At 32.9% G+C, this 26,671-nt stretch overlaps 1 protein-coding gene across 1 annotated transcript; it reads left to right on the top strand.

Annotated features, from left to right (window-relative positions):
* Window positions 1-534: 534 nt before the first annotated feature.
* Window positions 535-24,546, top strand: LOC124371190 (conserved oligomeric Golgi complex subunit 2-like; the record flags this gene model as incomplete). The annotated part of the gene is given in 6 exon segments (XM_046829519.1): window positions 535-902; window positions 8,163-8,390; window positions 12,222-12,491; window positions 23,011-23,312; window positions 23,571-23,691; window positions 24,419-24,546. Coding segments are annotated over 6 exon segments (1,124 nt in total), but the record flags the coding sequence as incomplete, so codon positions are not given.
* Window positions 24,547-26,671: the final 2,125 nt, after the last annotated feature.

Raw genomic sequence — 26,671 nt, 5'->3', positions numbered from 1 at the left:
CACACAAAATTAAAGATTTTAACTACAAAAACTGAGTGAAACTATTAAACACAATTTTATTAATGTATAAAACTAGTGGGAAAAAGTCCAAAAAACACTACTATTAAAACTATTAATACGGTTAGAACTGTCAATAACCAACTTGAAATGCACAAACACGATAGTAGCCCTCAGAGTCAGAACGCAAGTGCATTGAAGTTTTCGTGTCATAACACGACACGAATGGTCTGTGAATCACGTGTGAATGACGTGACAAAACTCAAATAGATAGTGACTGCGGTATAACGTAACGAATCCAGTGTCAGTGACACACCGTTCGTTCCGTATTACTCGTAGTTTTTTGTAATAGGGTGATGGGTAGAAGTGACAGATCCAGACTGGTTTCTCAGATAGCCGTTTACTAAGTAACTGTTATGTTTACGTGACAAAAATAATAGGGTGTTTGTTGTAACCTATTTACAACGGTGACGGCTACTACGTGGTAATAGTGTTATTTAAATCCTATTACGTTCTGTAACGACCATCACTAGTCAAGTTAGATTGTCAACTTAAATCTAACCTTTGGTCGTAAAAATTGTTTAGTTTTTTACCTTTTAATAAACTGAAATAAATATTATGTTTACAAGTAATCGGTAATAATAATAATGGGAGTGTATTTCCAAATTGTCTAATTCTAAACAAGTTAAAATAATTGTTAACGCTCATGATAAATTTATCTGACGTGTCGTATTCGTTTAGTGTTCAGAAAGGGCGTATTTTGTAGTGTATTTTAATGAAATTTGTGTCGGTCTCTGAGTTTTTGACATAACATACAATTGTTTAATACAATGTCAAATCTGCTGGACAATCTTATATCATCTCCTCCAAGTGATTTGTGTTTCAACTGCAATGAATTCACAAAGGTAGGCCTTAGTTATGGTTCAGTATTTCCTTGACTTTATAAATTTAGTGCCAATGCTAACTTACATGGAACATTAACAATAAATATATACTATAAATGGTATAATTTTAATTTTGTGTTGTCAAGGTGACAAGGATGCTGAGGAATATATTTGCGGGACTACAATTCAATTCTGGCCACAAAAACAATTGAATCTAAATAAATTTATGAAGCTATTGGAACTTAAACACAAAATAAAATAAATTTTATGTTTAATAATTAGTTAATTCTGTGTTGTTATATTTGTGAAAATGGTTACTCAAGACCAATGTAACTTAAGTCACTTTTTGCAAACAAAATTGAGACTGAGACTTCTAATAGGCCAATTTATACAACTTTCAATACTGATATAGAGATATAGCGTAGGGTACGATAAGCGGACCCGGTTTTTTTATATCAAAGAATGTAATCATCGATATCTAATATTCGCATCTCAAATTCTAGACTATCAATTGATATAAAAGTATCTATATTCTTCAATAACAATCACACGTTTTAAATTTAAATATGAATTTAAGGTAATTATCATATTAACGGCCGGGGCGGAAAAATACGAGTTTTGCGTTAAAAACTTATTGGAATCGTCATATAGAACAAAAAAGTATAAGGTTTGATGGGGTGGAAATGAGAAATAACGAAGTTCTAGAAAATGAAAAATTAAATAACTTTTCAGTAATATCTCCCATGTTCTACATCCACGTCTAGCGTCACGTGACCTTTTGTGGCCAATGATTGAACCTCGTGATGACGTCACCGTTGCGCCGCCATCTTTGCAAACGTAAATGAAAAATAATACAGAAATGAGCAGAATTTTTATAAAAATAAATGTTTTTTCTTAATTTTGAGAAAAAACTTAATTACGAGTGCCTCCGGCCCATTCAACCGAAGGTGCTGCCGAAGCCCGCGCTGATGTCAATAAAGAAAAACATCCCTCGAGATAGTACCTATCAGTAAAATATAAAATACTAGCTGTTTCCCGCGGCTTCGCACGCGTCTCTTAAGCTTTGCCCGTATATTTCTTTGCCTTCAAATAGTGTTTAGATATTTTTAATATACGTAACTTACTGTGTTGTAATTGCAGTTTATAATGTGCAGGCGCTTTGATAACTTTTATATCTTGCAGTACAGCCTGGTGGTTAGTTACATCAATGGGCAATTGCGTATAAACCTTCTACATAGAAAAATACAAATTTTCATAGTGATCGGTCCCAATAGTTTCTGAGTCTATTAAAGGACAAACACACAAACATTCATTTTTATATATTATGATTGCAGAAACAGTTTAAACAAAATTTGTCGTTTCTCTTAAGCTTACTCTATGCTTTAAAAACTATAAGTGTAAAGAAATTTATATATAAATATATTTTTTATCGCATTATATATGTTTTACAAAGAACAGCTGATTAAAAATTTGAAAAGACTCTTTCACTTAATAACATATGTTTGCTGCAATGCATTTCTTACGGGTATTTCTGTAACCAGTGGCGGCGGAATCCTGAATCGGGAAAGGGATAAAAAGTATCCCTATAACCTTCTACAGATCAAGACGAACAAATTAAAAAAAAAATTAGGCGAATCCGTCCAGCCGTTTGTGAGTGATGCTGTTACACCACGAAACAGTTTCATTTTTATATATATAGACTAGAGGGGCTGATCAAAAATATAAATTGAAATGTAATGCAAAGGCAATTATGTAAAGTTAAAAAACTAAATAATCATGGAAAAACTCAAATATATAGATGGATCAGAGAACACATACCATTAGTGTGTTGGCGGATACAGCTGAGCAGCAGCAACAAAAAAAGTCGTCTATCACAACGAAACGACAAAGTCTCCCGGTTTAAAAACACCACTCGACCGCACGACGAACACATACACTCATTTTTAAAAATTCCATGTTTCAATTAAAAAAGAGATAATTTCGTTTTGGTTTAAAACCGTAAACTCTTTACGTGCCCTACGAAACACTCCGACACACACAATTCACTAGGGTTGGTTTGAACTAGTGGATGGTTGATTCATCATTGTAAAACGCACTCACTCAATCCGACCTACTGAACACGATATCTTGTGTAGAACTGACCCATGCCCCGGAGAACTCAGATAACAGGTACGTTATCAGGCTGCTATCAGTCCCGGCCGCAGGATAATATTCAAGTAAACAGATTATACAGACACAGCACACAAACTGAACATTAAAACATTAGGAACTTAACCACTTATCAATATACCCCCTAAAATCATGTTATTTGTCATTTGCACCCCATAGTACTATATATATTTTTTGTTCAGGAGGGTGAGCAGAATATACGTTGGTAACGTCAAATTCGTGATTTGCCGCCCCGGCGTTTAATCTTACTGGTACGGAATTTAATATTTACAGTGATCAAACAAATTATTATAACCAAAATTAGGAAAACTGAAGACGACCATATTTGCTCCTCTCACAGTTACAGTTGTTTCTTTCCTACAAATTTCAATAGATTTTTCAGTACGAGTCCAACATGTTGAAGCCACGAAAAACATGTATGTCAAAGCAATATTGTGTAGTTTTCTAAAATTGACTGCCATTTTTAATAATCAAATGTTACTTATGTAAAATTAAAATGTAACCTTATGTGTATTATTTGAAAGTGTTTACAGCTGTTGATGTACATTTTTTAATTTAATTGTTCAAAATAATTAATCAGCAAGGATTGATTATATCGATGGTTGTGATTAAGTAATATTGTTTGCCAATTTTGATATAAAAAACCGCTTATCGTACCCTACCCGAGATATAATCCCATTCTAAATTTCATTGCATTAGGTCAACTCGTTCAACAGTTATTACGCTTAAAAACAGATAGAAATTAAATTTTTGCGATTTGCAACTGGCAGATGCTTCACTAAACACTGCCAATAACACATAAATACACATTTGGATAGAGTACGATAGGCGGACCTGGTATATATATCGCTTAGTTTCATCATTGTAACTGAAGTTACGGAATAGCCTAATATAAATATAATTATTTGTCTAAAAAACTAAATAAATGGTATAAGTATGACATTTAAAGGGTTAATTTCACATATACTATAGCAAAAAATTATAAATAATAAAGGAAACATAACCATCAAACTAACAATTAGGATATGTAATAGTCGAATAATCTTATTTAAATAATAAAGAAATCAACTAAAATAAACCATGAAAGACAGATATTTTCTTTCAGTGCTATTTTGTTTAGTTTTTTAATGTTAACTAACATTTCTATTTTAAAAGATCACTTATCAAATATGTTTACATTCTTAAGATGTGTTTATTATGGTGTACAGACATGAATTAAGATAACTATTAAATTAATTAATCAATGTTGGTTGATTGTAACAGTGGGTGTAATAAATCATACAATACCATTTATTAAAGTAGACCCACTATAAAACCAGATCCACTTTTTGTACTCTACCCACACATTTTGTTAAAAATTTGTACTACCATAAAATCAGTTTGTTATACCTATAAATACATACTATACCGTAGAAAATCAGGTAATATTAAGTTTGTTTATGGGTTGAAAGTCACTGCTGAGCAAAACGTATGGCTTCATTATAATAAGCAGCCACCATCACAATCGAATTATCAATATTCATGATTATCTAAACTACCAAAACCAAAATGTCAAACCAAATTACTTTATAAGTAGGCCTCTTTCAAATGACAGTATAGTTCAGCTGTTTTAATATCTAAAAAAGTAATAATTTAATTATGAATAAAAAACTATCTAGGCGATGTTTATTTATAAAATGTAACAAACAAAACCATGTAACATTTTGTCACGTTTTACTCTCTTGAAAGGTAACTTGTCTGACAGTGATAGAACATAAACAACACACGTACATTGCTGTTGTACCTACTTGTGGCCATTATTAACTCAAATAACATGTACACGATTTTACTTCGATTGAATTAATTGGGAACAAAATTTGTACTCAATATATTAAAAAAGCTGGCAATAATTAATTGTTATTAACTATAATTAGAATGTTTTTATATTCGAGAGTTTAGTATTTCTAATCGATAATTTGGTTCTCTGATTTTATTTTGATGGTGCCCACTTACTATACTCCAGCCAAATGTATGCTTTTGTAATTAGCTGTTTTACACAACTCTCATAAGATTAACATATGAGCTTTGGAAGCCAATGAGGCAGAGCCCTATAGTCAAATGTATGTGAAACCCACAAAAGGGCATATCTAGAATATAAGATTTTTTAGTTAATACCAAATGTGTATATAACATAATACTTATAGATTACCTAAAATTGGTATTTGAACATCAAGGAATTCTTTTAAACCTTCCACATGTATCATGGGAAATCCTGCAGGGTAAAAATTACTCTACACACATATGAAAGTAAATGTCGCAATCAAAGTTTATGTCCCTCATCATGTAGGTCTACTATAGTCTGTAAAATTAGTGATAAAATGCGTTAACTGAACACTAGACAACTGCGCTCTGCCGCCTGTTATCACGTCAAAACTGGTTGTCGTAGTAATCTTACGCCATTTTGTTTTGTATGCTTGTGTTTTTGAAATTTGTTTTCCATGTAGAGAGGATAACGGAGCAATTCTTGGGATCTGCAAGCTTTGATTCCGATCTAGAATTCCGTGTTATATGATTGCTTACAGTTATAGGATGACTTTAAATGGGACTTCAGTTGTGTTGCTTTAAAATTATGATTGTTTTTTCTGTTTTCAATGGAGTGGAAAGTTTTATGTTAGTATTGTTTTATTTCATTTATAGCCAACATTTTTATTTGTACAAAATATGACAGTGAAAAAAGCAGTTTTATTTTTTTACTTCATATACTAACTTCAGAAATCTTAATTCAAATAAAAAATTAAGAAAATTAACATTAATTTTGTTTTAACTAATTGCACACTTGGAAGAAACAAAGATATGTATAAGCTATCTACAATAGGAATCACCAGAAAGTGCAGTTGATGGAGGAGCCTATTTGACACGTGACCTTGGAGCAGCTAATGAGCGACATTGTCACACTTGATCTTCGCTAAAACCACAGCACTTCTTGTCAGGTGGCAGTTGATGTGTTTTGTGGTAATGTTGTGCGGGCCTGTCCATTTTATTATGTATTACCGCCAACTGCACTCTTTTGTGGCTCTTACTTTAGTGTTCCAAAGGTTAATAATATAGATGTGGTGATAAACCTATCCAAGTCATGGTCAACAACAGAACACATTGTATGTAAAAGAAAACTCAAGCATATACCTGAGAGAGTCCAGGGTGACTAGAGCATGTTCCAACCAAGTTACTGCACTAAATAAGATGTCTGCACACACTAAAGACAACTCTGACTGCACACACTAAAGACAACTCTGACTGCACACACTAAAGACAACTCTGACTGCACACACTAAAGACAACTCTGACTGCACACACTAAAGACAACTCTGACTGCACACACTAAAGACAACTCTGACTGCACACACTAAAGACAACTCTGACTGCACACACTAAAGACAACTCTGACTGCACACACTAAAGACAACTCTGACTGCACACACTAAAGACAACTCTGACTGCACACACTAAAGACAACTCTGACTGCACACACTAAAGACAACTCTGACTGCACACACTAAAGACAACTCTGACTGCACACACTAAAGACAACTCTGACTGCACACACTAAAGACAACTCTGACTGCACACACTAAAGACAACTCTGACTGCACACACTAAAGACAACTCTGACTGCACACACTAAAGACAACTCTGACTGCACACACTAAAGACAACTCTGACTGCACACACTAAAGACAACTCTGACTGCACACACTAAAGACAACTCTGACTGCACACACTAAAGACAACTCTGACTGCACACACTAAAGACAACTCTGACTGCACACACTAAAGACAACTCTGACTGCACACACTAAAGACAACTCTGACTGCACACACTAAAGACAACTCTGACTGCACACACTAAAGACAACTCTGACTGCACACACTAAAGACAACTCTGACTGCACACACTAAAGACAACTCTGACTGCACACACTAAAGACAACTCTGACTGCACACACTAAAGACAACTCTGACTGCACACACTAAAGACAACTCTGACTGCACACACTAAAGACAACTCTGACTGCACACACTAAAGACAACTCTGACTGCACACACTAAAGACAACTCTGACTGCACACACTAAAGACAACTCTGACTGCACACACTAAAGACAACTCTGACTGCACACACTAAAGACAACTCTGACTGCACACACTAAAGACAACTCTGACTGCACACACTAAAGACAACTCTGACTGCACACACTAAAGACAACTCTGACTGCACACACTAAAGACAACTCTGACTGCACACACTAAAGACAACTCTGACTGCACACACTAAAGACAACTCTGACTGCACACACTAAAGACAACTCTGACTGCACACACTAAAGACAACTCTGACTGCACACACTAAAGACAACTCTGACTGCACACACTAAAGACAACTCTGACTGCACACACTAAAGACAACTCTGACTGCACACACTAAAGACAACTCTGACTGCACACACTAAAGACAACTCTGACTGCACACACTAAAGACAACTCTGACTGCACACACTAAAGACAACTCTGACTGCACACACTAAAGACAACTCTGACTGCACACACTAAAGACAACTCTGACTGCACACACTAAAGACAACTCTGACTGCACACACTAAAGACAACTCTGACTGCACACACTAAAGACAACTCTGACTGCACACACTAAAGACAACTCTGAAAGACAGAAAAATCCAATATGAACTCTGCCTTAGTAGAATGACTCATCATTTTAAATAAAAAGGGACGAATAATGGTTTGGTTAGGGGAAGATAAAATTTTTGTAAGATTAACAAAATGTTTAAAAATCTTTTATCCTCTGACAATATGGTTGATATGTTAGGTAGATTTAGGAAATTTAAATCTTGAGATCTTAAGTAGACATCTACAGCATAACATTTGGTTAAATAAATACTGGTATCTCGCCATTACAAATTAATATCCTTGGTTGTTGTAAATATGATAAATAACTAAGTTAGCTAAGTTAAAAATCTGCCAATTAGATTTGTTTTATTCAGATTGTAAAAGTCTTTAAAAGTATGATTAACTGTTAATATAACGTATTATATATAACAACTGATACTTTATGTTTCAGGATTCATTTTCTGTGGATCAGTTCTTACAAGAACACCGCAATATGGCCAATTTGGAGACAATGCGTGATGATTTGGGAGTTTACCTGAAGACTCTCCGCTCAGCTATGATAGAATTGATAAATAAAGACTATGCTGACTTTGTAAACTTATCCAGCAATCTTATTGGCCTAGATAAAGCTATCACTAGTATACAACTGCCACTTGGTCAACTGAAAGAAGAGTTACTTGTAAGTTGATGATGATTGTGACACTTTTGCTTCATATAATCCTCAGAGTGTTGGTGCTGATATTGCAAGGATACTTAATTGTTACAAACAAATAACCTTAAGACGGTACAAAAAACTGTTCATCAACTTTTAACAAGCATTTTGCAAATTCCTCTCCTCTAAATTTGACAAGTGTTTGATCTGAATTCTGTTTTGTTCATTGGCCACATCTGATTGTTTGCATGAAGTTAAAGATTTACAGCACACTCTGTATGTGAGACAACAGGTAGTTTCTGTCAAAGAACCTGAGAGCAGAACTAACTTTCCAGTAATGATTTAACAACTTTCTCAAATCAGGATTCATTGTCAAATCTCAAACCAATCCATCAATTATATTGCTGAAAATACAACAATCTCTGAATTATGTTCATGCAACAAGTTATGTGTAACACAAGAGTTACACTACAGAAACAGAGCCTCCTTGAACAGTACTTGGCAATTTGAATTGATTATGAAAAGCGTGTCCTTTGATTGAACTCACCTTAATTCCTGTATATGGTTTGGAAGAGCAACTAAATTTATGCTCTCAAGTTTGACCAAAAATGTCATCCGAATTAACGTTTTACTACACCTGCAGAAGCATCTTAATAGAATAAATTACCTTCACTATAAACATTTTCAACACATGGTTTTTTGTTGATTTTGCTAATGCAGAACAAAAACCAACAGATCATTGGTTTTTGTTCTGCATTAGCTTTTGCATAAAATTTATAAAGCTGTACTTTTTAAAATCGAGCATGTTGTTATCTCAGTGGAGGTGGTAGACCTACAATCACTTCAGCTTTTACTGTATTTTTAGATTAATATTATATCAATTTCTATGATGATACTGTACAGTAGTACATCTTATGTTAGTGAAATCTTCTGTCGTAATTTAATTGCTGCGCTTGAAGGTAATTCATGGAGTCACAGATGTGTGCTCAAACATATGCACTAAATTTTTTATTTTTGTTATTTTCAATTCGATTAAAAAACAGTTATATTGTTTGATAATAATTTGTTATATATTTGTTTGCACAGTATACATAAATTTTGTGTTAATTTTATTGGGCGATTTTTATTTTAAATGTATAATCAATCAAAAGCTTTTTTAAATCTTTTTATGAAAAAGGTTAGGTTAATTTCCTTTGAAGCCTTATTAAGCTTATTTTGCAAAGACCTCACATCTACATTGGAAATTAAACCAAAAAAATCAACTAAGGAAAAGAATGGGAACAGAATAAGATAATCAGTAATGATAAAAAGTGAATCAGTAGGGCAGGATTCTGCTTTTTCTTTAACTATATACTCATACTTTTAACAATGTGACTACTTTTCATCTTTAAAAAAAAAGCAGTCCGAAATATTGCAAAACTGCAATGGAGAGAGTCGTGCAGACCAGCTTTCAAAAACCTGAAACTGTTGACATTTCCTTGCCTCTGCATCTTGGAAACTTGCATGTTTTTTCAAGTCTAAATGCGAAACCATAATGACATCCACCCTTATGCAACGAGAGGCAGGGACGACTACCAATCTGTTAGACAGAACGGTAGTTCATGAACAACTGCCTTCTCAGACAGGAGTTCAATTTTTCAACAAACTGCCAAGCTCAATTAAAAGTGCCCCAACGCTGAAAGCATTTAAGACTCGTCTAAAAACAACACTGACCGCACACACATTTTACAGTTTTTTTTTTTTTTTAGGGAGAGGCAGGAAAATGCTTTTGCGCACACAGGTGGCAAGCCTGTAGTGTGGGACTCCTACTTACGTAGAATACCCACTAAAAACCTCCTCTACTCTTAGGATTCTAGCCTGGAAACCGCTTATCGCTTTAAAATTTGGGCTAGGCCTAATTTTGGCTTACGCCCAGAGAACTCGCACCTATCTAACACGTTTTACAGTACAGACGAGTTCATGGCACATAATTGGGAGACCTAACAATTGGTTTATTGACTGGAGAAAGGGTGGAACAATTCAAATGACTGGGAGAGAGTTAATGTCAAAACTATATGTTTGAATGAAACTGATACAAGAATGAGTGGAAAGTTTTAGCTTATTTGTTTTCTGATTGTCATAACATGTACTATATTCTCGCAATAAAACATTTATTTATTTATTTACTGGATCTCCATGGTAGACCTAATTTCAAGCTTAGAAAGTTTGTTGTGAAATGCACATAAACCAAAATATACACTTCACTCTTCCTTACTTCTTTAATGAAGAAGCTGTAACTTAATAAGGTTAAGAATTTAACAGTGAAATAGTTAATTTATAATATAAGATAATTTGATGTTTTTAGAAAATATATTGGTTACCCACATAACTCAAAATATTGAATTTGTGTTCAGGATTCAAACCAAAAAGTTAATTTTTTTTGTCTGGCCCAGCATGATTTAGGTGACTCTGATTGGACTCATACGAGGAGTTCCTCTCCACGAAGAGGAGAAAATGACTCTAAAATCATTGTTTTGGTAATGTCTTATATCAATTGCTAGAACCTGGCTGTGTTCAGAGTCGTCACAAAAATTTTGAGATATGAGAATAGGTTTTATGATAGGCATATGATATTTCACATTTGTTCAATGTAATCTCAGTGCACTGTTAAAGTCGAATTTCGCATTTGATGAAAGCATTCAACCACTAAATTTATGGATTTAATCAAAATATTCAATTCGAATGTAAATTTCAAGGGCAAATTGATGGCCGTGCAAGTGCTATTTTGGGTTCAATAATAACTAGTAGTCATTCATAGCAAGATCAGGCAATAAAGACATAATTTTAATACTATTTTTCTTACAAATTTCTAAGATTTGTGCAACAGAGCGAGATGAGGTATTGCTGTGCAGCATTAGAGTCTCTTGAAAAACTTGTGGTAAATATTGTTGATTTTGTCAATTGGCTATGACATTCCTCTGCACTTTCAGCTTTAGAGCCTTCACCAGTCCATTGCTCCTAAAGAATATTACGTACATTATTTTATTTATAAATAGTTGTTTTTTACCATTGTTGGAGTGACTCATATTCAAACACTCATATATGGCTCCCACAAATTTAACTGTCATAAAATGATTAGGAGATTTAATCAAATGTCAAATTTTTAGAAATAATCTTACTAGATTATAAGGTTACTACCACCTTTATTAAGTATTTTGAGGGTTGAAACGCTGATTCTTATACGCTGAACTTTTTGTTGATCTGCCAAACTATTAGCCCGATACATGTCTGACTGATAAAAAAGATGAAAACATGAAAGATTGTTGGCACTGCTGCAGGTCAAATCCCTTCGGAAGCTTCAATTATGTAGTGAACTTGCAGTTTCTCTCTTCTGACTAATGAAAAAAAAATCATGAGAGGTTGTTGGCACTGATGGAGATCCCTTTCGAAGTTGAATAATAGTAAAAGAGCAGTTTCTGTACTCAGTAAATAATCCACGTCTTAATATATAACACCACTGTTGAACAAAATATCAATCAAAATTTGGTTCATATAACCTCAAATCCCCAATAATTCTCAACAGATTTGAAGTTTTTGGGTTTTGGCTATTTTACTGAACATACTTTACATTTAAGTTACTAGGATTTTAAATTGCATTTTTTAATTTTATCAGGCTGTTTTAACAAATAGCACATTTTCTCCACTGCACCTCTAGACTTACTGGCTTATATGCATTAATACAGCGACCATTTTGTTACTCATGCTATTTCTCATACTCTACCAAATTGAAGTTACTTTCCATACAATCCCCATACAACAAACATTAATGTCTAAATTAAAATATACATTCTTAATTGTTACATTTCCTATTGCTTTTAGGTGGTACAAAATAATATTGAAGATGCCTTAAATGAAGTCTCTGCTCAGCTTTTAAGGCGAAAAAAGATCCAAGAAAAGAAACGTAGCCTTAAAAGTTTAAACAGGGTTCACTGTTCCTTGAAGAAACTAAATTGTTTGATAACTGAGATGAGCAGGGAAAAGGATTTCACTCTGAACTGTCTGCAGCTCGAGAGAGCAGCCATGGAATACAATCAGCTGCAGTTTCATGTGTCAAGATGTTCTAGCTACCTATCAAAAACTGATAACCAGGTAAGTACACTGTTGTAATGTTTACAGCTTTACCAACTATCACTTAGTTTGCTGGTCATAATAATGTAGCTAACTAAAAGCTTGATAAATATTTTTTGTTAAGATTTTTGTTTTGGTAGATCCAATGTTGTATGGTAAAATAAGAACTGAACAAGAAAGTCTATAGGAGATAATATTTCACATCTTTAATTTCACTTTCATTAATATTTTATTTAGAATGTTAGAACATTGAAGCACAGTTTTATTTTATAAATTCTACTTAATAATATTATTAAAAATTATATAAACATTAGAATTATCTTTTACTATAGACTATAGACTTTACTTTAGTACTTAACTTAGTACTTAACTTTTACTATAGACTTTAACACTTTGAAAATGGCGGATAGTGTCCATTACTAGTGAATTGGCTCTAAAGAAAAGTTAAAATTCAAGTGGTTAAATAATGTTAAATTGATAATGAACTGTCAGAGAGAAAAGTTTTACATACCAGAAACGAATTAGTGATGAAAGGATGTGTGAGTTTTAACTATTTAAATCAAGATCGTGATTATTGGAAAGTCCCACAAGATAAGACTGGCTGACAAGATAACCAGGAAGTTTGGAGCAAGGTCACAGCTGATAACATCAGAACCTTAATGGAGTCATCCATTCACCTGATCTGGTCTGGTTTGCTTATCTTTCTGCACTCAATTAATGAACTAATACACCTGACTGGAAGAAACAAATAAAATAAAATACTTTATTTTACTCTACTATTCTTTCCAAGTTGTTTTTAAATTGTAAATATTTATTTTATTATCTAGACTTCAGCTTACTGCTATTTTTTATATTGCATTGCTGTAATCCCTACTAACCTTTATTTGTATATAATTGACTGGATATTGTGTATTTGAGTTTTATTATTAATTATGAGCCAAATAAAAAACAAATTCAATCATGGTGACACCGTTTTTGTAAAAGTTAAAGGGTATCCACACTGGCCAGCGGCAATTATTGGTGTAGATTGTTCAAAAAATATAAAAAAAAATACACTGTAAATTTCTATGGCACAAATGAAGTTGGTGTAGTTAAGGAAGTGGATATTTCTTCATTTCAAGAGAACAAATCACTTTATGGAAAACATAGGGCGAGAAATCTTAAATTCAATGAAGCAATGAAGGAGGCAGAAAAAAATATATGAATATAAGTTTTAACGACACAACCAACAGTAATATATTAAAAACAGAGGTTAATTCATTGACAGATAGTTCTAAAAGTCTACAGGAATTTACTCATACTACAAACACTCCACTAAACACATAGGTTTGTAGAGAAGTTTCTCAATCCTTGAGCATGAATGAGTCGATGGTTGCTGACAAAACAGTCCCTAATAACTTGGATAAAAAAGATGTTTTTACAACACATGATACACAACAGCAGAACAAGTTACCTGAAAGAACTCAAATTAGTCTGGAAATATTGGGAAATGAGTGACTAACTGATGAATCCATACAGTTTTATTACCAAGTATTAGCTGCAAAAGTAATTGACAACACAAAAATTCTACTAATGAACCCAATAATTTCTCAAGCGATTAAATGTTTATCAGATTTTGAACATGTGTTAGATAAGGTAGAGTTGCAGGGTAAAACTCATATAGTCATTCCAGTGAATGATTCTCCTGCGGTGGATAAGCCTGGAGGTTCCGGCTCACACTGGAGTCTTTTACTTTACGTGGCTGAAATGGAAGAATTTTTGTACTATGACTCATTGGGTCTTAAAAACTTTGATCACGCAGTAATGATAAGCTCTGCTTTACAAACATTCCTAAACAAAAATGTTAAATGTAAAATCACTCTGGTAAACGTTCCTCAGCAAAGTAATGGTTTTGACTGCGGGATCTACTTGCTCCTGTTTACCGAAATAATTGTACAAAAAATCAAAAAGGAAAAAGAATCCTTTGACTCTTTACAACTATCATTTACAGATATTAAAAAAAACACTTTGATCGGAAAACGGGCACAATTGGCCCTGATGTACTTTAACCCTACTCTTGATGTGGATTCCTATACTGTTTCTCAAATGATGATAAAAATACCTCCATCACCTGATGATGACCATTATGTTAGGGAAGTTCAACTTAATGATGATAATGTATCTGTATGGAAGGTACAGCAACCAAATAGAAAAGCAAAGTCAACACCGGAAAGCATAAGGGAAAAAGAAGAAACTATCACCACTTCAAACAGATTTCAAGTTTTGGAGGAAAACGAGGTACAGTGCAAAACAAAAGGAATCAAATATGATAATAAAATATCTAAAGCAGGAAACAAAGCTAATAAGAAGAAGAAAGAAACAGAACCATGTTTAAGTAAAAAGGTTAAGCTTTCACTGTTCGCAGACAGTCAAGGAAGATATGTACAGAAGTTCATTGAAGAGAGTTGTAAAGTGGGGGAAATCGAAGCAGTTGGGTTTGTTTACCCTAATGCCCGCTTATTAAATGTAGTTGATTCAGCTAAGCAAGCATCTGATGAGGTTATCGTTATAATGGGAGGGACAAATGATTCGTTTTGCAGTGGCTTTAAATCTGTATTCACATCGCTGGAAAAAAATCTAGTAGAGCTGAGTGAAAATAAAACTATACTCATTACTTCTGTTCCAAGGAGGTTTGACGCCGATATCATGGACCCAGTGCATCTTGAAATCGATCAAGTTAACAGTTATATCGGAGAATTGACAAATAGGATTAAAAACATGCATTTTATTGATTTGGATGTTTACAAGTTTAAATATTTCCACTTTAGCAAACGTGGACTGCACTTAAATCGAACAGGTAAAAAAAAACTAGGGTATTGTATAAGAGACACTTTGGCAAAAATATTTCCATTAAATGAAGATTCATTAATGAAGAAGGAGGCAAAATTCCCAGATTTGAAGACAAAAAACAAAACTGCGCCAATACAAAGAACTGAAGCTCATATGGCAGACGTTATAGAGCAATATCATTACGATAATAAGGGAATGTTTGCAAAACCACCCAAAGTAAATGACGATCTTGAAGCGGATGACATTGATCCTGAACTATACCAATTAGACGCTCAAATGTCACACTTCCCTACAGCAACTGTGGAGGAGTCTCAGTCTCCGGCAGATATCCAGGAAACATCAAAGAAGTCAAGTCAGAGTCCGGCTGCTCCAGCTGCGGATCACTTAACTCCATCAGCCATGGCGGCGGCGAGAGCGGCTGGTCAACTCACAGCGCAGACATCAAGACAAAGTGGGCAAGTTAATGTGGCACCTGGTGACCTCTCATACAGTGAAGTGGTAAAGCAGAGTAATGGTGAGTGTGGTGGAGTCAGTGCTGGGTTGGAAACAATGATATCCAGCTGTGGTGCGGCCCGGTTATCCTTCTCAACTTTAAACTTAATTCTCCAAACCACTACACCAATAAAATAAAAACACAACATAATTTAGTCAAACTTTTCCACCAAAACATTCAACATCTCCCTTCTAGATTAAATTCATTACAGGCAATTTTAGACGAAACAAATCCCCAAATAGTTGTATTGACAGAACATGACATGAAAGCAGAAGAAATAAAACGGCTTAATATAGATTCTTATTTAACAAAATCTTGTTTCTCTAGAAAATTGAAAACTAAAGGTGGAGTTATTATTCTGGCAGAGAAGGGTTTTGAGTTGAGAGGGGTCACTGTGCCAGATGGATTATGTAATGTTTTGCTTGAGGAGTTGCAATTTGAATTTTGTGCCTGTACTTGGAGTATAAATAAGGAAAAATATCTTATTATTGGTATTTACAGGTCACCTAAATCAGATGTAAATATTTTTTTGGATAGGTTAAGTATTTTAATTGTTTATTTTTGTAAAAAATATGATAAAATTATCGTTGCAGGTGATCTGAATATTGATGTTTTAGTGTTAGATAGCAAACATAGATTATTGAAACAGATGTTAAAAAGTCATAATATGAGGTACCTTGTCAACTTCCCAACAAGAGTTACAGAAAACTCAGAGACACCAATAGATAACTTTTTGATTAAAAATATAAAATTATCTAACTTAGATGTAGAAAGGCCTAATTACTTTTTTATCTGATCATTATGGCCAGCTACTAAATTTAAAGTGTAAACATGCAGTGAAAACTGTAAATTTGCCAATAAAAAAAGTAGTACGCAAATTCTCATCCGAAAACATTAATCTTTTTTCACAATTACTTTCTAAAGAATCGTGGTCCGATGTCTACAACTCTAGAGTAGAAACAAAATATGACGTTTTTTTTCAAAATTTTCGTTTTCTATTTTGATCAGGCTTTTCCCAAAATATTGGTTACAAAAAGAAATAAAAAATGTACATGGATTCCTAAAGTTTTAAAAGATAAACAAAAACATATTATCCAATTAACAAAGGAATATCGAAATAAAAGAAGTAATAGTTTTAAAACATATTTAGATCAGGAAAAGACTATTTACAAAAAAGAATTAAATAAAGCTAAAAACAAATATTAAAAAAAAAAAAATTGAAAACTCCGACAACATTCAAAAAACTGTCTGGAGTTTCATTAACTCTGAAGTTGGGGAAAATGAAGGGAAACCATTTAAAAATATAATTTTAAAACAAGATTCAGAAATAGTTTATTTTAGTACAATTATTGTTACAGATTTGAATGTAAATAGTAATAATCAAAATGGGGAGATTGATGTGGAAACTGATTTTATTGATGCAGTGTTTGTAAAACCAAAGTTTGAACTGAAACCGATTAATGAAAAGGAGGTGGAAAAAATCATACAATCTTTAAAAAATAAACACTCCAGTGGGCATGAAATTCCTGTGACGGTAATAAAAGCTGTGAAAACCAGCATCAGTAAAATTTTGTGTCACCTAATAAATTCTTCATTTGTATCAGGCATTTTTCCAAACAAATTAAAACAGGCAAAAATAATCCCTTTACATAAAAAAATGACCCTCAAAATATATCAAACTATCGCCCAGTATCTGTTCTCCCTTCAATTTCTAAAGTATATGAAAAATCAGTCCATTTACAATTAGCTGAATTTTTTGAAAATTTTAATATTTTAGATGATAATCAGCATGGATTCCGGAATGGAAGATCGGTTGTGAGCGCCGCTGTTTCTTTTATTGAATCTGTTATTGAGTCCGTTGACAAAGGAAAATATACAGCTGGTATATGTATGGACCTTTCCAAAGCGTTCGACAGTGTAAAACATAGTAAATTATTAGAAAAACTTCATGTCATTGGAATATCTAAAAGGGCTCTTAATTGGTTTTCTTCTTATTTGACAAATAGATCTCAATCTGTGGAAATTACCCATTTGACAAATCATAACAGAATTATCAAATGAAAACCAGCATCAGTAAAATTTTGTGTCACCTAATAAATTCTTCATTTTTATCAGGCATTTTTCCAAACAAATTAAAACAGGCAAAAATAATCCCTTTACATAAAAAAATGACCCTGAAAAATATATCAAACTATCGCCCAGTATCTGTTCTCCCTTCAATTTCTAAAGTATATAAAAAAATCAGTCCATTTACAATTAGCTGAATTTTTTGAAAAATTTAATATTTTAGATGATAATCAGCATGGATCCCGGAATGGAAGATCGGTTGTGAGCGATTAAGTTTGGGGTGCCCCAAGGTTCAATCTTAGGGCCTCTGCTTTTTTGTGTGTTATCTTAGGGGTATAGAAGATACCTTAACCTATAGGCAAAATTCAAAACTATGTCTTTATGCTGATGATTCTAATTTGATCATGTCATCTAATTCTCCAGAAGAAATAGAAATCTTAACATTTGTGGAATTGAATAATATTGGAAACTATTTTCACAATCACAACTTATTGTTAAATTCACAGAAAACCAAATTTATAAATTTTAAAACAACACGGAACAAAATCACAACAGAACCAATAATAACTTATAACTCATTTAACATTGAAAAGGAAAATCAAATTAACTTTTTAGGTTTAACAGTTGATGAGAATTTAAATTGGGATGAACATGTACAGAAAATTTTAATTAAAATTAATTCCGGAATCTTTGCATTATCAAAAATGTCCTTTTATTGTAATTTGGAAACCTTAAAAAGTATATATTTTGCCCATGTTCACTCCCACCTTTTATTCGGTATAGCGTTCGTTATATGGATCAACAAAAAAATTAAATATGGATAACATTTTGAAGCAACAAAAAAGGGCCATTAGAATTATGCTTAAGCTGAAACGTGATGATTCAGCCAGAGAACATTTTTAAAAAATTAAAAATTTTTACAGTTTTTGGTCAATATATATTTGAAACAATTCTTATTGCCAAAAAACAAGAACTAGAGGCAAAATCACTACCATTATCCCACTCTTATAATTTTAGGAGGAGAAATGAGATAGTTCAGCCTCACAGGTTAAAATTTTTTGAGAAAAAGCCCTCATATGCAGGTAACACATTTTTAAAATGTGTTCCTGAAAATATTAAAAAAGTGAATGATTGGTCAAAATTTAAGAAAATGCTCAAAGAATATATAATAAATTTAGCAGTTTATTCATTAGATGAGTTTTCCACCTCCCATAGTTAGCTGTAGTTACACAACATTTCTGCATGTAGTATGTATTTATTTTTTGTTTTAGGTTTATATTTTATTTTGACACTATTCACTGTACCACCAATGTACATGATTCACGAATAAAGACGTTTGACTATTGACTATTGACTACCACCTATTGATACACAAATTATTGAACAATTACCAAATTGTTTTAAATTGTATTAATTTTTTAGTTTGTTCGATATGCCATTGTTGGCAGTTACAGCAACATGGATATTCATATTGTACTTAATAAGTGGTATTTGTAATAATATAACTATACAAAAAACTATAGAATAATTCAACAAAATAACATGTAATCCATCCATACTAAGCAAGTAAATTTCAGTTGTTAAATGTAATAGTTAGTGGTTTATTAACCAACAGTTAAACAAAATTAATAATGCGAATAATGTGTTTTAATTGAGGGATGAGGCTAAGTAAAATCTCTATTGCTCAGTTATTTTTGTTGTAGCAAAATAGAGTTGATAGTAAACAGGATAGCCACCCAACCGGGAATAAGCCGGATACAATGTTCACCCTATAAACAGGCTTAGAGTTCAGTTTGGTGAATATTATCATCTGTTGGACAGTCTTCATATTGACTCCCGCAACAACCAACGATACATCCACGTCAAGTAGTTCTCACTAGTAAAATTGCTATCTTGTTCACATTACGCGACAGTAGTTGCACAAATTCTCTTTACTTAATGCAGCTTAATATCATCGCCAGTCTGTAGACAGCCATTTAGACAAATTTACCACACATTTTTCATAATCACTGCAGCATTAGCTGGATGAAGGCTGGTAGAAATTCCATCAGTTCTCTGATCAACTGAACTACAGCCTTTCTTGTATTTATTTACTTGTAGTTCTGTTGTCATGATGGAGTAATTTTATTCAAATTAAAGGGCAAGTACAATATATAATAATATTTAAGAGCCAGTAATTGGTAACATTAATAAATTATACTCGTATTCTAGTGAAATCTATTGAAAATTCTGTTCTGTACTGTTGTCTACTTATTCTACAGATCGTGAATTAACTGCACTTCAGTAATTTCTGTAGCAGATAAATTTCTGATGCATTCTTCATATATTGGCCGGCAGTAGGATATATTTAGGACCATAATACTTTTACAGGACTGTAACCTGGGCTGCCCATAACTTGGGCAGCCACCAATAATGATCGTCTGGAAAAAGTGAATTCTGCATGAATTTTGGGCCCCAGGAAAATGTGTGGATTATACGTGAATTTTAATGTTGTCCCTGGCATTTTTACTAGAAATGGATTGATTCCGATACTTTATATCACAGTTCTTTTCTTTTGATTCAGATACCAGCAGAAGTGCTTAAAATACACTTGGGAAATTACGATTTCACAGAACTAGTGATGTGTGGAAGCTAAATCTCGAATCCAAACAAGTCTTTTTTTATACAACAGCTGATTGGTAGAAAACAAATTACTGATTGCCAACATTTTTTGTGCTTTCTATATGAAAACATGTAGATAGATAACCAAATTAACAAATTACTATAGTTTAACAAATAATATTTAAATTATAATTAGTACTTTCTATTTTTATTTTGACATGTTGATAGTCTGCTGTGTCTATTCGTGGACAACTGATCGGCAGTAGGTAAATTACCAATTTCTTAAAACATATTTTTATAGTTCTTTGTTTATCAAAATTATTTATAGACATATAATAACAAAATAACGTGATTTAATATTTTAGTTGAAGTTTGTATTTTCTATGTCAACAACAGCGTGTCTGCTGGTTCTATGCGTGGATGTTAGCTGCTCAGCGGTAAATAGACAATCGCAAATTTTTATTTGATCTATATAATATATAGTATTTAGTATAGTTGTACATAAATACAGGTAGATTCTATATATATATATATACATTTTTATGTAAATGGACAGTATTTAATGATGGTAACAGTTAGAATTAATCCACATGTGGAATTAATGAAACATTACAGAGGTAGATGACAGTATTTAATGATGGTAATAGTTAGAATAAATCCACATGTGGAATTAATGAAACATTACAGAGGTAGATGACAGTATTTAATTATGGTAATAGTTAGAATAATTCCACATGTGGAATTAATGAAACATTACAAGGTAGATGACAGTATTTAATGATGGTAATAGTTAGAATAAATCCACATGTGGAATTAATGAAACATTACAGAGGTAGATGACAGTATTTAATTATGGTAATAGTTAGAATAATTCCACATGTGGAATTAATGAAACATTACAAGGTAGATGACAGTATTTAATGATGGTTACAGTTAGAATAAATCCACATGTGGAATTAATGAAACATTACAGAGGTATATGACAGTATTTAATGATGGTAACAGTTAGAATAAATCCACATGTGGAATTAATGAAACATTACAGAGGTAGATGACAGTATTTAATGATGGTAACAGTTAGAATAAATCCACATGTGGAATTAATGAAACATTACAGAGGTAGAGTTGTCTGCAAACCCAGTATGCTGTCAATTACGCCTTGAAACAGGTGACAGAGGGAAGAGGTACTGGAAACACTGGATTTTGTTTCTAAAATTTGAAACTTAAAAAACTGCCTGAAAATATTTTGTGTTGTCTGGAAGAAAGTTTGTTCTTGACTTCCTTACAACAATGAGCCAAAATTCAAGAGTAGTTCTTACATGTATTTGTTCTACTAAACAATCTACGAAGTGGAAATAATATTTGTCATACTATTTTAAACGTCTTGTATGTCTGAAAGTTGATTTGTTTGTTTTTAGCTGAATTCACTTCTTAGTACATTTTTTATATAATTTGGTAGTATTGTAGCCAACCAAACACTATCATAATATCTCATCTCCTGTAATGCATTTTGTTACTATTATGGTTTGTATGGTAGAAAAAATCCGAGAATTGTAAAAAAAACTATGCATCAATTTGACAACAAAGAAAGAAAATTTAATTGTAATTGTTTTGATCCAGAAAAGGTTAAAAATACATATAGAGTAATAATAAATATTTTTCTGAAACAATTCACATGTGTGCAGTTTTGTAGTACTATGAAAAATAAGGAAATGCAGTTATGTGACTTATAGTGCCTTAAATGGTTCTCTAGTGTTAATTTACTATTTGAAATCGGCTATATATGTGCTTGAAATAATGATTCAAATCTATAAAATAAAATTTATTCTTTGAGCCAGTTTTTATAAATATTAAACACAAAATACCATGGCTTACATAATATTACTCCACATTTGAAATCTTTAAATGGGTACCTTGGTAAACCTGGTCCCATTCCAAATGTTTAGACTACTATATAATACCAGGGTACTAATTGCTAAGGAGTTGTCAGTGTGCAAGAACAGACTGGGAGGGAATGTGATCTTGTACATAAAAGGTCACATTTTCTATTGAATTATTAGTTTTGTCTGATAATAGAATTTACAAAATTAAATTATTGGTCTTATATTAGGTGTGTATGGACAGCAAAAATACAATCTGCTGAGCAAAAATGGGAGCACACCAGAACTGTGACATGATATGTACTCCGATTGTAGCACAATAAAAGATCCTGTCATGTGTGAAGTACTTGATGTTATTCTCCATGAAGACCATTTTATAGACAAAATCCACTGCCAGAATTACCTTAATAATGTTGTTTACCCTTCATGGTGTCTCCTCCTAAGAAATTAAAAATCACAAAATTACATAAATTATGGAAATGAAAAGTTAAAATTTTATAGTTTATAGCACTAAAACAATGTTAAAACCGTCTCAGAGTATTTCCTCTATCATGAATAAATTATAATTTTCAATCATATAAGATAGTCAACCTAGAAGACAAATTTTTTCACGTTTTGAATTATATAAATATTTGAAAGGGGTCACTTGAAATAGTTCTTTTTGTTGTAGAATTTGGAAGAAATTGGCAGAAACCTTTACAAATTTCTGGATACACAGTTTGTTGAATGTCAAAATAAGGACAAAGAGGATCAGTTGTGTAGAATTCTCGGAATTTACTTGTCTTTGGGAATGAGCTCTCAGGCCGAACGGTCTTACCGCAGAGAGAAGGTATCTCCAGCAATGAGGACACTGATACATGAAGAAGCACTGGCGAGTAATCCCAGAGGCCTTTCTGGACTGTATAACTCATTGATAGCATTCATTGACGATGAAATGAAAGTATTACGTATAGCTACACAACTTTCAGACAAGTAAGTTTTATGTGTGTATATATTGTGTATTTGTGTTTCAGAGTATTATTTATACTATACAAATTAATTAAAAAACAATAGATATACGTAAATTAAGAAATAAGTTAGAAAGTAAAAACTATTTCTAATTGACAGCTTTTCTAGTAGATTTTATTCAAATAATTATATATTTTCATTCATGTAATATCTTCTTAAAATTAAATTGTAATAAATGTTTGATTGTATCAACTAGTATTAATTGATAGTTGTATGTTGCAGGCGATGTAAAATCAATGGGTTTGACTTTGTGGTAAATAGCTACTGGCCAGAGGTGGAAGAACGTCTTGAATTAAATTTGACTTCCATCTATGCTCCTGGTAACCCCGATCATTTCTTCATGGTAAGATGATTCAGAACAGTAATATTTATCAAACAGTAACATAAAAATAACTTATGGTGTGAGCAGGAGTGGAGCTATGATTGCCATCTTGATGGGCTCAGTATTCTGTGACTCACTACACATACAGCTGTGTTAGCAGTGCAGCCCTGAATTTTGGTTAAAAAAATCACTACAGGCCATTATGGTTTTTATGAACAATATAAGAGAAAACTCCTTTTATTTCATTAGAAGACGGAAAAATTTGACTAAACTCAAACCGTGTATCAAATTTATACATATGGTCCTGGACATAAAGAATTGGTTGAGCATGGGGAACGCAATGTATTATTTAGGTAAAATAATATAATTTGATGAATAAGGTTATAAAATATATAATTGAGTAAGAAGATAATGTTAAAATAACATTCTATCACTATTTACTTCCAAAACTGACTCAGAATCACAACATAATAGCTGCCAGGAAGGCAAATATAATTATCTTAGTAAAAAGTAAAAATGTAAAATAAAGCTTTCATATTATAAGCATTTATAAAAATTTTTTACCACAGTGATTGCAGAGTTTAACATCTATAACTCAAATATCTTATTTTTCCTTAGACTTTTTATCCACATTATTTTAGAGATTTACTTTTAATAATAAGAAACCCACCTGATACTGTTTTAACAACAAATTTGAAGAAACTAAACCCGATGAAACAAGTTAAATACATAACTGTTGTTGTTCCAGTGCTACAGCGACACCTTACAATTTCTGAACAAACTAGAGAGTCGGTGCGATAAAAAACTACTGAGAGAACATCCCCAGTACCAAAGCTTTATGATGAGATGGAACTTGCCAGTTTACTACCAAATAAGGTACTGTTTGGTTTTACTTTTATAGAATCATAATTTGTTTTTTACAATTATTGTCTTTATTACAAAATCAATCATTTTTTTATATTGATACTATGTAAAAATAGCTTATTATTATTAGTGCTTTTCTGGTTTTATTGCTATTCTATGAACAATTCCATGATTTAGTCTAAAAGTGCAGTGATCGCTAATGGCACACTAAACATGTCTTAAAATATGTTAGAAAAGAGGAATGTCTCATATATGTTGGAATACAGATTCTCTGTTGGAAGATCTGTTCTGTAAACTAGGTAAAATATAACTAAAGTTGACTTTCTGTATTGCAAGATATGAAAACATCCTAAGATTTATGATTTACAGGATCCTTCCCCCTCCAGCCATGAAAATGGGAATAAACTTCAAATTTCCTCCACCAAAAAAACCTTTAAGTCGTGAATTTAATTTACAAACCGTAATAATCTCTACAACTTGCAATTAAATTAATCAACATGTGTCCTCACTGTGACTATGTCGTAAGGCACATGGTTCAAACATGAGGGAGAATTGTGGCACGATTTAGTAGAGGTACCTGATTAAACAGAACGGCTCATACGAGCAGACCAAATCAAATCAAATCAAATATTTATTTGTTGTAAACATGTTCACATGTATAACAAAGTCAACTTAAAAGGTTATTTAACCTAACTTAAAGAGTTAACAACTTCGTAAAATTCTGTTACATCGTATAAGCAGGTTGCAACTAGAAAGTTCTTTAGTTTTTGTCTAAATCTAGTGAGTGGCAGCTCTTTAATACCTTCCGGCAAAACATTAAACATTTTTATGCCTTGGTATAGAAAACTCTTCTGAGTTGCAGAGTATCTGCATCGTTCACTTATAAGTTTATTTTTGTTTCTAGTTGCATAGTTATGGACCTCAGACATTGCAGGCAAAAGTGCCAAGTTCCTCTTAACAAACAAGAGTGTGCTAAATATATACATAGAAGGCAATGAAAGGACACCTAACCTAATGAAGAGCTCTTTACAGTGGGCCTGCCAGTGTACATCACAAATCAGACGGATTGCTTTTTTTTGCAGCACAAAAAAGCTTCTGTACATATCCATGGTTTGCCCAGATTGAAGTTCCATAAGAGAGGTAGCTATGTATGTGGCCATAGTAAACACAGAGCAGAACACCAACAGAGACACTGCCTTTAAGTGCTCTGATCATGAAAATGCCTTTTGAAATTTTGTTCGCAAGACTGTCAATTTGCTGATGCCATTTAAGATTGCTCTGGACTGTGAACCCCAAGAATTTTGAGTGGGTTACTTCCCCCCGTTTGCTAAGGCTGAAAGCAAGGTCCTGAGTTTTCCCGTCATTAAGGCTTAACTTATTTGCATTACACCAGTCATGAATGGTTTTAGTTTTGGCGTCGATTATGTAACCCACATTTTCTGCACTGTTACCCTGGACACACACTGCCAAATCGTCAGCAAATAGAAATGATTTTACTGAATGAGCATTTAGGTTGTACGGCAGGTCATTAACATAGAGTATGAAAAGCAAGGGTCCCAAAATGGACCCTTGTGGGACACCTTGTTTTACACTTAACTGTTTTGAGTAAGAGCCATTTAGGAATACGGATTGCCATCGATTGTTCAAATAAGATCTTAAGAACTGCACTACACTGTTGTCAATAGAATAAAAATACATCTTATCCAGTAAAATATGATGCGACACTATGTCAAAGGCCTTGGACATATCAAATGATCTGAAAAGAACGTTCAGGTTGTTCTCCAGTCCTTCAAAACAATTCAAGATCAAATCCTGGGTAGCTTCAACAGTGCTATGGTTAGGTCTAAAGCCGTACTGATTCTTGGACAATAACTTATTTGATTCCAAGAAGGAGGAAAGTTGTTCATGAATGAGACGTTCCAAGACCTTTGACAGCGTCGGAACAATGGATATTGGCCTATAGTTGGCACAATCATCCCTAGGCCCTCTTTTGTGTATTGGAATGACCTTACTTACTTTTAGTTTGTCAGGATAAATACCCTGCTTAATACACAAGTTGAAAAGATATGTTAGTACTTCACAAATAGACCTAGCTGATAACTTCAGTATTGCTGCATTGGTGCCATATATATCAAAA

The sequence above is a fragment of the Homalodisca vitripennis genome, unplaced genomic scaffold (assembly GCF_021130785.1).
Source record: "Homalodisca vitripennis isolate AUS2020 unplaced genomic scaffold, UT_GWSS_2.1 ScUCBcl_1032;HRSCAF=4141, whole genome shotgun sequence".
Classification (NCBI taxonomy): Eukaryota; Metazoa; Arthropoda; class Insecta; order Hemiptera; family Cicadellidae; genus Homalodisca; species Homalodisca vitripennis.
Note: the sequence above shows the minus strand (reverse complement) of the source record. Positions and strands in the feature narration are given on the sequence as shown.